At 39.8% G+C, this 14,116-nt stretch overlaps 1 protein-coding gene across 1 annotated transcript in view; it reads left to right on the top strand.

Moving 5' to 3' along the window:
- The window catches only part of GRK7 (G protein-coupled receptor kinase 7), a 104,834-nt gene that overhangs the window by 48,352 nt on the left and 42,366 nt on the right, over positions 1–14,116 (top strand). The window contains exon 2 of the mRNA XM_073625639.1: positions 1,506–1,943. Within this exon, the coding sequence (XP_073481740.1) occupies positions 1,506–1,943 (438 nt within the window). The remainder of the gene's footprint in view (positions 1–1,505; positions 1,944–14,116) is intronic.

The raw sequence follows: 14,116 nt of genomic DNA, 5'->3' as shown, positions 1-14,116 counted from the left end.
CATTTTTGGGACCAATGACATTTATACAGCGATCAGTGTTATAAAAATGCACTGATTTCTGTATAAATGTCACTGGCAGGGAAGGGGTTAAAACTAGGGGGGATCAAAGGGTTAAATGTCTTCCCTTACTGTGTGTTCTAACTGGGGGGGAATGGGACTGACTTGGGGAGGAGACCGATCATTGTTCCTATATACTAGATCTGTCTTGTCTCCCCTGGTAGGATGTGGATTTGTGTGTTTACACACACAAATCCCCGTTCTTGCTCTGTCAGGAGCGATCGCGGCTGCTGGGCACACGCATCGGCTCCTTAGAGACGCGTATACTCCTTAAAGTGCCTGACGATATGCGCAGGAGTGCCATTCTGCCGCCGTCATACAGCGGACAGTCGGCAAGTGGTTAATTACGCTTTAAAAAGTTGTGAAGGCTCCAGTGGCCATGCTAAGTAATTTCTTGAAAAGAAGGATGCGTGGGCAAGGAAGAGACAGGGGGCTGTTTCAAAGGCCAAGTGAGACATGATGGAGAGTTGTTAGTTCCAAATGGCAATAATAGGCCCAGCTGAAAGATACAGCTACCACAAAAGTAGATATGTTTTACTTACATTGCAAAAATAAAAAAAAAAAATCACTGCTACAGAGATATTAAAGCTCAACTCTGCATTTTATTTTCATTGTCTGGGTTTAGTACAGTATAAAAAAATAATATAATTAACTACATAACAATGCTGGCTTCAGAAAGTGTGTATGTGAACTCTGATTCACATTTAGAGCACAAAACACCTTTGCCCTGAAATCTGGTCATTGCAGGAGTTCCATATGGTATAACTACTACAAAAACATATTCTGTATGATCAACACTCTCCAGGTACCACTGTAGCTATGACAGTAAAGTCTTTTGATGTGGCACAGGGGTCCCAAAGGATAAGAGAGTCAGATCAGACTTTTAATAATCAAAAGAAAAGTGGAGAGAGGGCTCTCAGTACTAGAGTGTACATGCAAGATGGTGCTGACAAATTAGTAACTTAGTAGGTGCTGGACGTGGATTAGTTTTGTTGGCAAGGCAGATGACTGGTGCATGTGGGACACAGAATGGAAAAACATGCCAAGGAACAGAATTAAAGAACAAAACTGTGCTGACAAATTAATGTTTTGATGGGTTCCGAGTCCAAACTCTTTTTATGCACAGGAGCTCAATAAAATCTGTTTCAATTCTGATCATGGTTTAAATTATTAATAGCCTTCACAGGCCATTCCTGTGCATAGGTAGCCTTCTGTAGGCCCCACTCATAATAAGGATGACCAATCTTTAGGCCCTGTTCAGCTTGGTGTGAATCTGAGTGCTCAGTGGTGGTAATTTGTGGTTACTGGGAAAGTACCCCTTTACATTGAGGGTAAGATGGAAATATGCTCCTAGCCCTGGTTGAGAAAGGCTGGTATATACAATAGATAGATATTGTAAAATTCTTTATATTTGAAGTAATTCAAACCTTGTTGTTGTGTGTTTGCAGGTGTGTGCTATACAAGTGAAGAACACAGGTCAGATGTATGCTTGTAAAAAACTGGACAAGAAGCGTCTCAAGAAGAAAAATGGGGAAAAAATGGCCTTGCTGGAGAAGGAGATCCTAGAGAAGGTTCACAGCCCTTTCATTGTCTCTTTGGCCTATGCATATGAGACTAAAACTCACTTGTGCCTAGTGATGACCATTATGAATGGTGGAGACCTCAAATATCACATCTACAATGTAGGAGAGAAAGGACTAGAGATTAAGCGGGTGATATTTTATTCAGCCCAGATTTGCTGTGGCATCCTGCACCTTCACTCTCTGAATATCCTATACCGGGACATGAAGCCAGAAAATGTTCTTCTAGATGACAATGGCAACTGTCGTCTTTCTGACTTGGGACTTGCTGTTAAGGTGAAGGAAGGACAACCCATCACTAGCAGGGTAGGTAACAATTCTCTCTGGCTACTGACATGCCTTTCCTGATGAAGATCTATTTTCCTTTGTATTATAAGAGCAAGTCTTAATTCCTTTGGATTTGGCCTTCGCTAAAGACCTTACGTGGCTATTTAATTTTAAAGCCAGATGGTAAGAAGATTTTGCCAATTAACCATTTGAGAACTACTCAGCTGCCAGTTTACATAATATATGAGACATTTATGCTAGAACACCTCTGATGGTTTGTAACTGTTAGTTTTCTGTTACATAATACTGATATTTGCAGGCGAGTACCTTTTTGGAGTGGCAGGCCTAGATGTGAGATGACTACATTCAGCAAAGCATAATAATATAATAATGCTGCACCTGTAATGCTGTCTTTTTTGTGGGCACAGAGAGTCTCACACTTTTCATATGTGTAGGGACGCTGCTGATAGCTATTCTCAGAGTGGGTTATCAGAAGTATAAACAAGTCCAGTTATACAGATTGTAGAGGAAGAAGCAGAGCTCTACGATTAAAAGACTTAGCTCACTTGTCTGAAGATATGAGTTTTAAGAAGTTTAAAGGATTACAGAGTGCTGAGTGACATGTGGAAGGGAATTCAAGAGAAGTAGACAGGCTTATGAGAAGACTTGGAGACTGTAATGAAATTATGAAAATGGAGAGTGGAGATTAACCTTGGTATAGTATCTAAAAATAAGCAAAAAAGTATGGAAGAGCTAGAGTGGAGAGAGCCTTGTAGGACAGAGTCAGAAGTTATTTGTGTAAATGGCAGCCAGTGGAGTGACTGACAGAGAAGAGAAGCATTAGAGAAGCTAGAACAAAAGTTGGTGGGTCAGGCAACAGGTTTCAGCAAAATTAGGTGTGGTGTCAAACTCTAAAAGAGAGGGCAAGCTGAAAAGAGGCGCCTGCGGGCCGAGTAAAAGACAGTGATTGGTTAAACACTGTGCTTAAAAATGCCTGGGGTGTCCTTTTAGTTACTAATTCCTTCTTCAATCTAATAAACGATCAGCGCTGTTCGTAAATGCACAGAAAATCACGGCTGACCTCGGCAAATCTCAGGTAGGAAGTCTTTCCGAGGTTTGCCGAGGTCAGCCGAAGTGTCCTTGGGCCTTTTCGGCCGTTTCCGAGGCTCTCCAGCACCCCCCGCCTCTGGCCGCATGCGGTATTGCATCCCATTGAAGTCAATGCGGAACAAGTTATTTTCGTTTCCATTGACTTTAATGGGAAAACTCTCTTTGATATGCAAGTACTTTGATACCTTGGATTACGAGCATACTCCTGTAACGGATTATGCTCGTAATCCGAGGTTCCACTGTGTGTGTGTGTGTGTGTGTGTGTGTGTGTGTGTGTGTGTATATATATATATATATATATATATATATATATATATATACACACACACATATACATATAGAAACACAATTTTTTTTTTCTTTTTGTCGTTATGTTTAAGGACAACTCAAGGCTGTTTTTCCTAAACAGTTTCACCCTATCAGGTGAATCTTGGTGCGTCTCTGTTGTGGTGCTAGACAAGGGGTGGAATTTTCTATTTCCAGTCCCCTTGTATTCTTTGGTCCTGTGGCAAAAGATCATTCCTCCTTGTTGGGACGGCAGTCCCTATTGGTTCTATTTTTGTCGATAATTGAGTTAAATGTTTTTCCTTAATCACAACCATATACTCTATGGGATTATTTAATATTATGCAAATATGGTTTAATTTATATTTTTCTGTTTGGTTACAATTAGGTCCTTCCAGTCCTTTAAACCTTGGCCTTTGTCTATGTATCTATTAAATAGGCATTCCTCTTTTCAGTTTATCATTATTCTTTACAAAATGTATAGAGAGAGAGAGAGAGAGAGAGAGAGAGAGAGAGAGAGAGAGAGAGAGAGAGATATGCTGGAGGGTCTATTGTCACTGGTGGGGATCTGATTTTGTGTGAGGGTTTATTGTTGCTGGAAGGGATCTACTGTTGAGGGAAAGGTCTATTTTTACAGGCTGCTGGGAGATCTGTTGTTGCTGCTGGGGGGTCTAATGTTGCTTGGGTGGATATTTTGTTACTGGGTGTAATATTTTGTCGTAGGTGGTTCACTGTTGCTGCAGGGAATCTATTGTTGTTGGGGTAGAGTCCATTCTTGCTGGGGGGAGTTTATTGTTGTGTGGGGATCTATTGCTGGGATTCTATTGTTGCTGGCTGCAGGGGATCTATTTTACTGCTTTTCTTTTTATCATTAACATGTTCCATACCAATGATTTAGCACCACAAAACGATACTTGGTTCTGTATTCTCTAAACGGGGCAGTACTGGTAGGTGGGTAGGGGGTGGAATCAAGGGACGGTGGTCTGAGGTGGGTAAGGGGCAGAGACATGGGGTGGCTCAGACGGGGGGAGTTCCTGCACCTATTCTCCGAGAAAAAAAGCCCTGTATATGTATGTGTGTGTATATATATATATATATATATATATATATATATATATATATATATATATATATGTGTATGTGTGTGTGTATGTATATATATATATATATATATATATATATATATATATATATATGGGACGGAAAGTATTGAGACCCCCTTAAATTTTTCACTCTTTGTTATATTGCAGCCATTTGCTAAAATCATTTAAGTTCATTTTTTTCCCTCCATTAATGTACACACAGCACCCCATATTGACAGAAAAACACAGAATTGTTGACATTTTTGCAGATTTATTAAAAAAGAAAAACTGAAATATCACATGGTCTTAAGTATTCAGACCTTTTGATCTGTATTTAGTAGAAGCACCCTTTTGATCAAATACAGCCATGAGTCTCTTTGGGAAATATGCAACAAGTTTTTCACACCTGGATTTGGGGATCCTCTACCATTCATCTATATCCCCACCACCACTGTAGAATAAAGGAGACTCTGGGGACATATCCGGGGTCTAAACAGGGATATTTCGCTTAAGACGACAGGGAGTTGTCAATTTCCATCTCCCCTGCAGACCTGCTATCTACAGTACACAGGTATGCTCTATACACAAAGCATTGTGTTCATTTCAGAAAACAGAAACAAGAAACAGGTTACTATGCTCCTTACCATGTCTCCTCTTCTGAAATAACACAGTGACTGTGTAGAGAGCTTACCTGTGTTCATTGCTGGACATGAGCCCCCTCCCCCCATCGGATGGAGGAGAAGCCGACAAACTTGGAGAGCCTCTGGGTGTGGTGGAGGAGGGAGAATTCGGAGGACACAGGAGCATCAAAGCCCAGGGTGTTAGAGTCTCGCAGAGGAGAGCTTTCAGATAACAGCCAGAGAAAGGTGAGGACTTCACTGCTTTTGTTGTGGTGTCTCTGGGTTTTAGCTGGGGGCATGCTGCCATGGAAACAGAGGCACATGAAGAGTGTGCTCGTTCTAGATAGCAGCCTGGGTGTGCACCTCTTCTCCAAGCACGCCCACATGTCCGAGAGAGGGAGGGAGTGAAGGAGGGGCTGGATTGTGGAGATGTTTCCACCCCCTGCAAACTTTTGAACTGAGAAAGAACCGTTAGAGGCTGATTCTGGAATCTTCAAAAGACTGCAATGCAGGTTTGAAGGTACTACCTATTTTTACATTCCCATACTTCTCCTTTTAAAGTATAACTAAAGGCATTTTTTCTAGTATTTGATAGAGAGGAGTGTTATTGGAACATCTGTGAGATATTTCTTATTGTTTCTCCCTCTATCCAAAACGAAAAAACGCATTGCCTTTAGTTCTACTTTAAATAGACAGTATTAGACGCTGCTACCATATGGGAGATTAGTCTTCGGTTCTGTTCAGCATTTTAGTTGTATGAACAATATTGTCTCAAACAAGAATCATCCTCACTTAAACTCTGTAGTTTGCAGAGTATTGATCCCCAGTGTCCTTTTTCAGTAATAGCTTCTCTCTCAAATGTTTACTAATTGCTCCAACATTACTATACTTGGCAACAGAGCATTGTATAAAGTATTTTTTTGTGAAAGTTCCAGCCAAGAAACGCTGTGCCAGATATCAATAAGATCATAATTATATGCGTATTAGACTTTACTGTTGCCTTAGTCCTGAGGGACACTGTTCAACAGTGAGTTCCTTGGTAAATTGCCAATATGAAAGTGCCTCTATTGACAAAAGCTTATGTCAGATTGAACAAGCATAGTCACTGTATCATCAAAAACTGTGCACCAACTGATATTCTGCTAACATTTTTATGCATGGAAAGTATAATGGGCAATATGCAGTAACCTTTAGCAACCAATCAGATTACATATTTCACTTATCCAACCTCAATAAATTGAATACTGGTTGGTTACACAATGGAGCTTGCATCACCTTATTAATCCTCAGCAATCATAAATATAGCATTTATGCTGAAAATGTGTATGTATTATAAATGTATAAATTATGTAAATATCCTTATATTCATTCTCTACCTTTTACAGATGTAGCCACCCTGTTTTATGCAGAAATTACTCTTTAAATTTAGTTCTGCTAGGCTGTAATCAGCCTAGGCTGAAATTGATAGCTCTGTTGTCGCGCTTGAGGTGTCAATAGGGTAAACTTCAAGGGATTACAAATACACAGTCTTGAATTTAGTTTCAGTAGTTCTTTATTACAAGTGAGGGAAAAAAGTATTTGATCTCCTTCTGATTTTGTACGTTTGCCCACCGACAAAGAAATGATCAGTCTAAAATTTTAAGGGTAGGTATATTTTAACAGTGAGAGATAGAATAACAACAAAATTATCCAGAAAAACGCATTTCAAAAAAGTTATAAATTGATTTTGCATTTTAATGAGTGAAATAACTATTTGACCCCCTATCAATAAGCAAGATTTCTGGCTCCCAGGTGTCTTCTATACAGGTAACGATCTGGGATTAGGAGTGCTTCTAATCTCAGCTTGTTACCTGTATAAAAGACACCTGTCCACAGAAGCAATCAGATTCCAATCTCTCCGCCATGGCCAAGACCATAGAGCTGTCCAAGGATGTCAGGGACAAGATTTTAGATCTACAAAAGGCTGCAATGGGCTACAAGACCATCGCCAAGCAGCATGGTGAGAGGGTGACAACCGTTGGTGAGATTATTCGCAAATGGAAGAAACGCAAAATAACTGTCAATCTCCCTCAGTCTGGGGCTCCATGCAAGATCTCACCTCGTGGACTCTCAGTGATCATAAGAATGGTGAGGACTCAGCCCAGAACTACATGGGAGAATTTTGTCAGTGATCTCAAGGCAGCTGGGAACATAGTCACCAAGAAAACAATTGGTAATACACTAAGCCGTGAAGGACTGAAATCCTGCAGCGCCCGTAAGGTCCCCATCTTGTACATGCCCGTCTAAAGTTTGCTAATGAACATCTGAATGATTCAGAGGATAACTGGGTGAAAGTGTTGTTGTCAGATGAGACCAAAATGGAGCTCTTTGGCATCAACTCAACACGCTGTGTTTGGAGGAGGAGGAATACTGCCTATTTGTGGAGGTGGAAACGTTATGCTTTGGGGTGTTTTTCTGCTATGGGGACAGGACAACTTCACCGCATTAAAGGGACGATGAACAGGGCCATGCACCATCAAATCTTGGGTGAGAATCTCCTTCTCTCAGCCAGGGCATTAAAAATGGGTCATGGATGGGTATTACAGCATGACAATGACCCAAAACACACAGCCAAGGCAACGAAGGAGTGGCTCAAGAAGAAGCACATTAAGGTCCTGGAGTGGCCTAGCCAGCCTCCAGATCTTAATCCCATAGAAAATATGTAGAGGGAGCTGAAAGTTTGTGTTACTAACCGTCAGCCTCGAAACCTTATTGGCATCGAGAGGATCTGCAAAGAGGACAAAATCCTGTGTGCAAACCTGGTGGCCAACTACAAGAAATGTCTGACCTCTGTGATTGCCAACAAGCGATTTGCCACCAAGTACTAAGTAATGTTTTGCAAAAGGGTCAAATACTTATTTCACTCATAAACATGAGATCAATGTATAACTTTTTTGAAATGCATTTTTCTGGATATTTCTGTTGTTATTCTATCTCTCACTGTTAATATAAACCTACCATTAAAATTATAGACTGATAATTTCTTTGTCAGTGGGCAAACGTACAAAATCAGAAGGGGATCAAATACGTTTTTTCCTCACTGTATATCAGTACACAAAAGATTACAAATAGTAAATGTAAAGAAAATATAACAAATAAGCAAGCAATGAGTTAAAATGAGCGTCCAAATGAGGAGTGAGTACAGTATAAAAACAAAGTTTGAAAAGCACATTGGATAACAAAACATACTGTAAAGAACAAAACAACAAGATACCTCTGAAAAGGTAAAGTATTGCTTTGGCCAGTATCTAGGTTGCGCATAAATGGGTTAACAGATTATAAAGACCATGGAATATAATGGATCCAGCATGTAAAATTGTATTTGTTGCAAAGAAGGTGATTGAGCCATTGTTGCCATGAACAATAGAAGTCAGTGTAGGAGTTGTTTTTGAACGCAAATATATGTTCAAATTAACTTTGCAAATTTAATCCCACAGTAAACAGAACATAGAAATGCAATTATTTGAGTAAATATAAACTGCTAAATTACTTTTCTCACCAGCAGTAAATAGTAGTCTTGTGACTTCTATCAGTGTCTGGTTAAAGCTTGTAGGATGAATTTTCATTCTCCTCTGACTGTCCTTTGAGGCTGCAGGCCCCCGACACTGTCTGCACAGTGCTGATTGGCCCTGTGCTGATCACATGCACCCACCAAAGGATAAAAAAACTCTCTAGCAATTGACACCAAACTGAGCATGTGCAGAGCCCCCAGGCCCCCCCCCCAGGCTCTGTTCTATCAGCTGATAGATTGGGGACTGTGAAAGAAGGGGAGGATCAGAAAAGACAGGATCAAACTGCATTTTTCCACAATAAGGAGAATAAACCCCTTAGGTTCCAAACTGAGTATAAGAAGCATGCTTTACTACATATAAAGACCGATTTTACTGTTGTGGGTTTAGTAACACTAACTTCTCTAATGATTTCTTCTTGGCCTGGCGGGGTAGATGAATTCCAATTACATGCTATATGGAATTAGCTGTGAGTAAAAAAATGTAAGTTTATTGTTCTAGAAGGTGTAGGAAAGTCAGTTATATTGAGATGGAGGGTAGCTAATTCTATGGAAGGTTGTAGGTATGGGTTTATGATATCGGAGAGCAGCCTAAATAACTGATTGCAAAATGATCAAAGAGACTTGCAGTACTAAAAAATATGGCAGAGAGAGCCAATGGAGCCACATGTTCTCAAACAATAAGGAAAGTGATTTGAGGAAAATTTGGAGTTTGTATGGTGTCAGGTACAGCCCATGGAGGAGTTTTTGCAAGTACTCCCAGTGATTGGTGCATTGGGTCGCTCTAAATGTGGATCTGATGGCTAAAATCCATGTCTGATCTGGGAGTTCTTCACTTAGTTCTTGCTTTCACTTAGGATAGTAGTTGTTTTAGAAAAACATTTTTTTGCCCAATTTATTGTAAAAGACGGATATTAAAATGAAATACTGGGAAGTCATAGAACTTGAAAACATCAACATCTCTCAGGTAGGAGGTATCACGGTTTCAGATTTATTAAGTAAAAAATACATTTTATAACATACTGGACGTCAGAAATATGCATATGGTTTTTGTGGATGGCTACTCTCAATATTCATAATAGATAAATATGTAAATGTTTCAGAAAATGATCAAAAGTACATAGTTACATAGTAGGTGAGGTTGAAAAAAGACACAAGTCTATCAAGTCCAACCTATGCGTGTGATTATATGTCAGTATTACATTGTATATCCCTGTATGTTGTGGCCGTTCAGGTGCTTATCTAATAGTTTTTTTGAAACTATTGATTCCCCCTGTTGAGACCACAGCCTGTGGAAGGGAATTCCACATCCTTGCTGCTCTTATAGTAAAGAACCCTCTACTCAGTTTAAGGTTAAACCTCTTTTCTTCTAATTTTAGTGAGTGGCCACGTGTCTTGTTAAACTCCCTTCCGCAAAAAAGTTTTATCCCTATTGTAGGGTCACCAGTACAGTATTTGTAAATTGAAATTGTATCCCCTCTCAAGCGTCTCTTCTCCAGAGAGAATAAGTTCAGTGCTCGCAACCTTTCCTCGTAACTAATATCCTCCAGACCCTTCATTAGCTTTGTTGCCCTTCTTTGTACTCGCTCCATTTCCAGTACATCCTTCCTGAGGACTGGTGCCCAGAACTGGACAGCATACTCTAGGTGAGGCCGGACCAGAGTCTTGTAGAGCGGGTGAATTATCGTTTCATCTCTGGAGTTGATCCCCCTTTTAAATCATATGAAGCATTCATATCCTTTTCAAGTTATGTGAGTTTTTCATTAAAAAGCACACCTTTTGCAAAAAATCTCTAATGATTTCTTAATGCAAAGCTCACAAAAAAACAGTAAAAGTAATATACTTTGATGGGGGTGTATCAGCCTTTACCATACGCAAATACAGTATGGGTTTCCATTTTTCAAATAGTAATTTTTGTGCATACACTCCCATATCATATGCAGCACAAAGTTTGAACCACCCTGCTTGAATCCCCTAGCACATGCTTGTTCAGAACTCAGCAAAGAGTTAAAGTGGTTGTAAACTCTGTTACACCATTTGTACCTACAGGTAACCCTACAATAAGGCTTACCTGTAGGTACTGTGAATATCTCCTAAACTTGCATCTGATGACATAATCGGCGCATGCGCTCTAAAGGTCCAGCTTACAGTGCCGGACCTTCAGAGCCTGTACCGGAAACAGCGGTACACTGCATTAGCAGGAGTGACACCATTGCAGCTCCGGCCACTCACTGCGCCAGAACCTGGGAACCCAGAAGAAACATCATAGGAAGAAGTCAGCCGTCTCAGCAGTAAGTGGGCACCGCTGGAAGGGATTCGTTCTAAGGTAAGTATTTCATAATGTGGTAGTATGCAATGCATACTAGCACATTAGGCCATTGCCTTACAGGTTTTTTTTTCATTCTTCAGCAGCGTACACCCTTTTTAAGTAAACCCGCAGAATTTTTTTTACTAGCTTACTAGCGCATATTAGCTCATTATGAAATACTTACCTTAGAACGAGGCGTCGGCAGGTGATCTCGGTCCATGTGGAGGGAGCGGACATTTTCCCTCGGCGTGTCTTCCGGGTATCGTGGCTCCGGTGCTGTGAGTGGCCGGAGCCGCAATGTCGACACTCCCGGGCATGCGCGCGGGAGGCCTTTCAGCCGGGAAACTCGGAGCACATGCGCAGCTGAAGTCAGCGGCTGCATGCAAGGGGAATATCTCCTAAACTGTACAGGTTTAGGAGATATTCTTTTTACCTACATGTAAGCCGTTATTATAGGCTTACCTGTAGGTCAAAGTGAAAAAAAAGGGTATACAACCGCTTTAATTAAATTGAACCAAGATGTAGGTATAATTTAAAGAAAGTTAATATGTTGTTACTTTAAATGTTCTTGAAAATCCAGCCAAAACTTTGTTTTATGCAGGAAATATTAGGAAATCTTTCAAATAGGGACACACACAAAAAAAAATAATTAGTAGAGTGTGGAAGGATTACATTGCTGTCCATGCTTTCCCATCTCAGTAACGGCTACATCCAAATTTTGAATGGGCATCACAGGGACAGAAAGTGAGGAAAAATCTCCCCACTGGGGTGACAGACAGAAGTTTATACTTGCCGACAAGCTGTGCAGAGAAGTGGCAACCACCCCAATCCATAACTAACCTTACAGTAAGGTGCACATGGAAGGGGCTTAGCACATTACAGACAACGAAAAATCCCAGCACACTTACCAGTTAGCCTGCAAAAACCAATTTAGCGCTGTCTAACAGTGTATGTCAAAGACAGAGGGTTTAGTTGCACACATTTGCAAATATATTAAAGCTACAGTGCCTTGTTAAGGCTCCTCTGTGTACTGCGGCCCTAACTTTATAGCTTTCAGAGTCTCCCAAATTGGAGCAGTGGGTAAATGAACCACCTAAAGTGATACTAAAGGATTGTTTTTTTAATTTTTTTTAAAAAGTTAATAATAAAAATTACATAACTCTATCCCCTATTTTGCAGATGCTATAACTTTTGCGCAAACCAATCAATATACACTTATTGCGATTTTTTTTTTTTTTTTACCAAAAATATGTAGAAGAATACATATCGGCCTAAACTGAGAAAAAAAATTGTTTTTAAAAGAAAAAAAATTGGGATATTTATTATAGCAAAAAGTAATAAATATTGAATTTTTTTCAAAATTGTCGGTCTTTTTTTGTTTATAGCGCAAAAAATAAAAAAACGCAGAAGTGATCAAATACCACCAAAAGAAGCCTCTATTTGTGGGGAAGAAAAATTATCAAAATTTAATTTAGGTACAACGTCGCATGACCGTGCCATTGTCATTCAAAGTGTGACAGCGCTGCAAGCTGAAAATTGGCCTGGGCAGGAAGGGGGTGAAAATGCCCTGTATTGAAGTGGTTAAAGACCGAGCCTCTTTCTGAGATTTGTTGTTTACAAGTTAAAAACAGGTTTTTTTTTTTTGCTAGAAAATTACTTGGAGCTCCCAAACATTATACATTTTTTTTTAACAACCTAAAATGGCGGTTGTTGCAATACTATCTGTCACACCGTATTTGCGCAGCGGTCTTACAAGCACACTTTTTTTTTTAAAAATACACTTTTTGGAATGAAAAAATAAGACAACAGTAACGTTAGCCCAATTTTTATTTATATTGTGAAAGATAATGTTACGCTGAGTAAATTGACGTTTAAGGTGACGTTTAAAAAATTCTGCAGGTTGCATGTCTTGAGTTACAGAGGAGGTCTAGGGCTAGAATTATTGCTCTCGCTCTAGTGATCGCGGCGATACCTCACATGTGTGGTTTGAACACCGTTTTCATATGCGGGCGCTACACGCGTATGCGTTCGCTTCTGCACGCAAGCTCATTCGGATGGGGCACGTTTAAAAAAAATGTTTTTCTTATTTATTTTACCTTTTTATTTTATTTTTACACTGTTCTTTTTTTTAAAAAAAATTTGCTTTTATTCCTATAAACATCCCTTGTAATAGAAAAAAAGCAAGACAGGACCTCTTAAATATGAGATCTGGGGTCAAAAAGACCTCAGATCTCATATTTAAACTAAAATTCAATAAAAAAAATAAAAATGTCATTTGAAAAAAAAAAAAAATGGCCCTTTAAGAGCTATGGGTCGGAAGTGACGTTGCTTACTCCCTGCAATGGTATGGAGACGGGTGGGAGACACTTGGAGACACTTGTCTCCATACCCAGCAACGACAAGGATCCGATCGCTTTTATTTTTTATTTTTTGCGATATAAACGAAAAAATAAATATTTTTTACTTTTTGTTATAAAACATATCCAATTAAAAAAATTTAGAAAATCTAATTTCTTCATAACTTTTGACAAAAATGTATTCTGCTATGTTTTTGATAAAAAAAAATCCCAATAAATTGTAAATTGATTGGTTTGTGTGAAAATTATAGCGTCGACAAACTATGGTAGATATACTGAATTTTTTTGGTTATACTACTAATGGTTTTCGATCAACAACTTAAAATGGGACTGCAATAGCGGGGCGAACGATCTGCGAGTAACTGACATGGGGGGGGGGGACTGACTGCCACTGACATCACCAGTGGCATTAATACAGTGATCAGTGATACTACTATACACTGCCACTGTACCAATGACACTGGCTGGGAAGGGGTTAACATCTAGGGCAGTGTTTCTCAACTCCAGTTCTCAAGGTGCCACAACAGGTCATGTTTTCAGGATTTCCCTCAATGAAATGGCTGTGGTAAATACTAAGGCAGTGGAACTGATCAAATCACCTGTGCAAAATAATGCACAGCCTGAAAAAATGGCCTGTTGGGGCGCCTTGAGGACTGGAGTTGAGAAACACTGATCTAGGGCGATCAAGGGGTTAAATATGTGCTTAACTATGTGTAATGTGTGTATAGTGTGCTGCTTTTACTAAATGATCGCAAAGTTTCTCATCCCTGCAACACAGAGATCGTTCCCAGTGTACAGAGCTCTGTGTTGAATGTTAACACAGAGCTCTGGGCTGTGAATGTACACAGTCGATCAGCATGTCACAGTGGGTGCCGGCGGGGGTGTGCGCATGCATGTGCCTTA

This window comes from Aquarana catesbeiana, linkage group LG04 (assembly GCF_042186555.1).
Source record: "Aquarana catesbeiana isolate 2022-GZ linkage group LG04, ASM4218655v1, whole genome shotgun sequence".
In the NCBI taxonomy this organism is placed as follows: Eukaryota; Metazoa; Chordata; class Amphibia; order Anura; family Ranidae; genus Aquarana; species Aquarana catesbeiana.
This window is presented reverse-complemented; position numbering and strand designations above follow the sequence as displayed.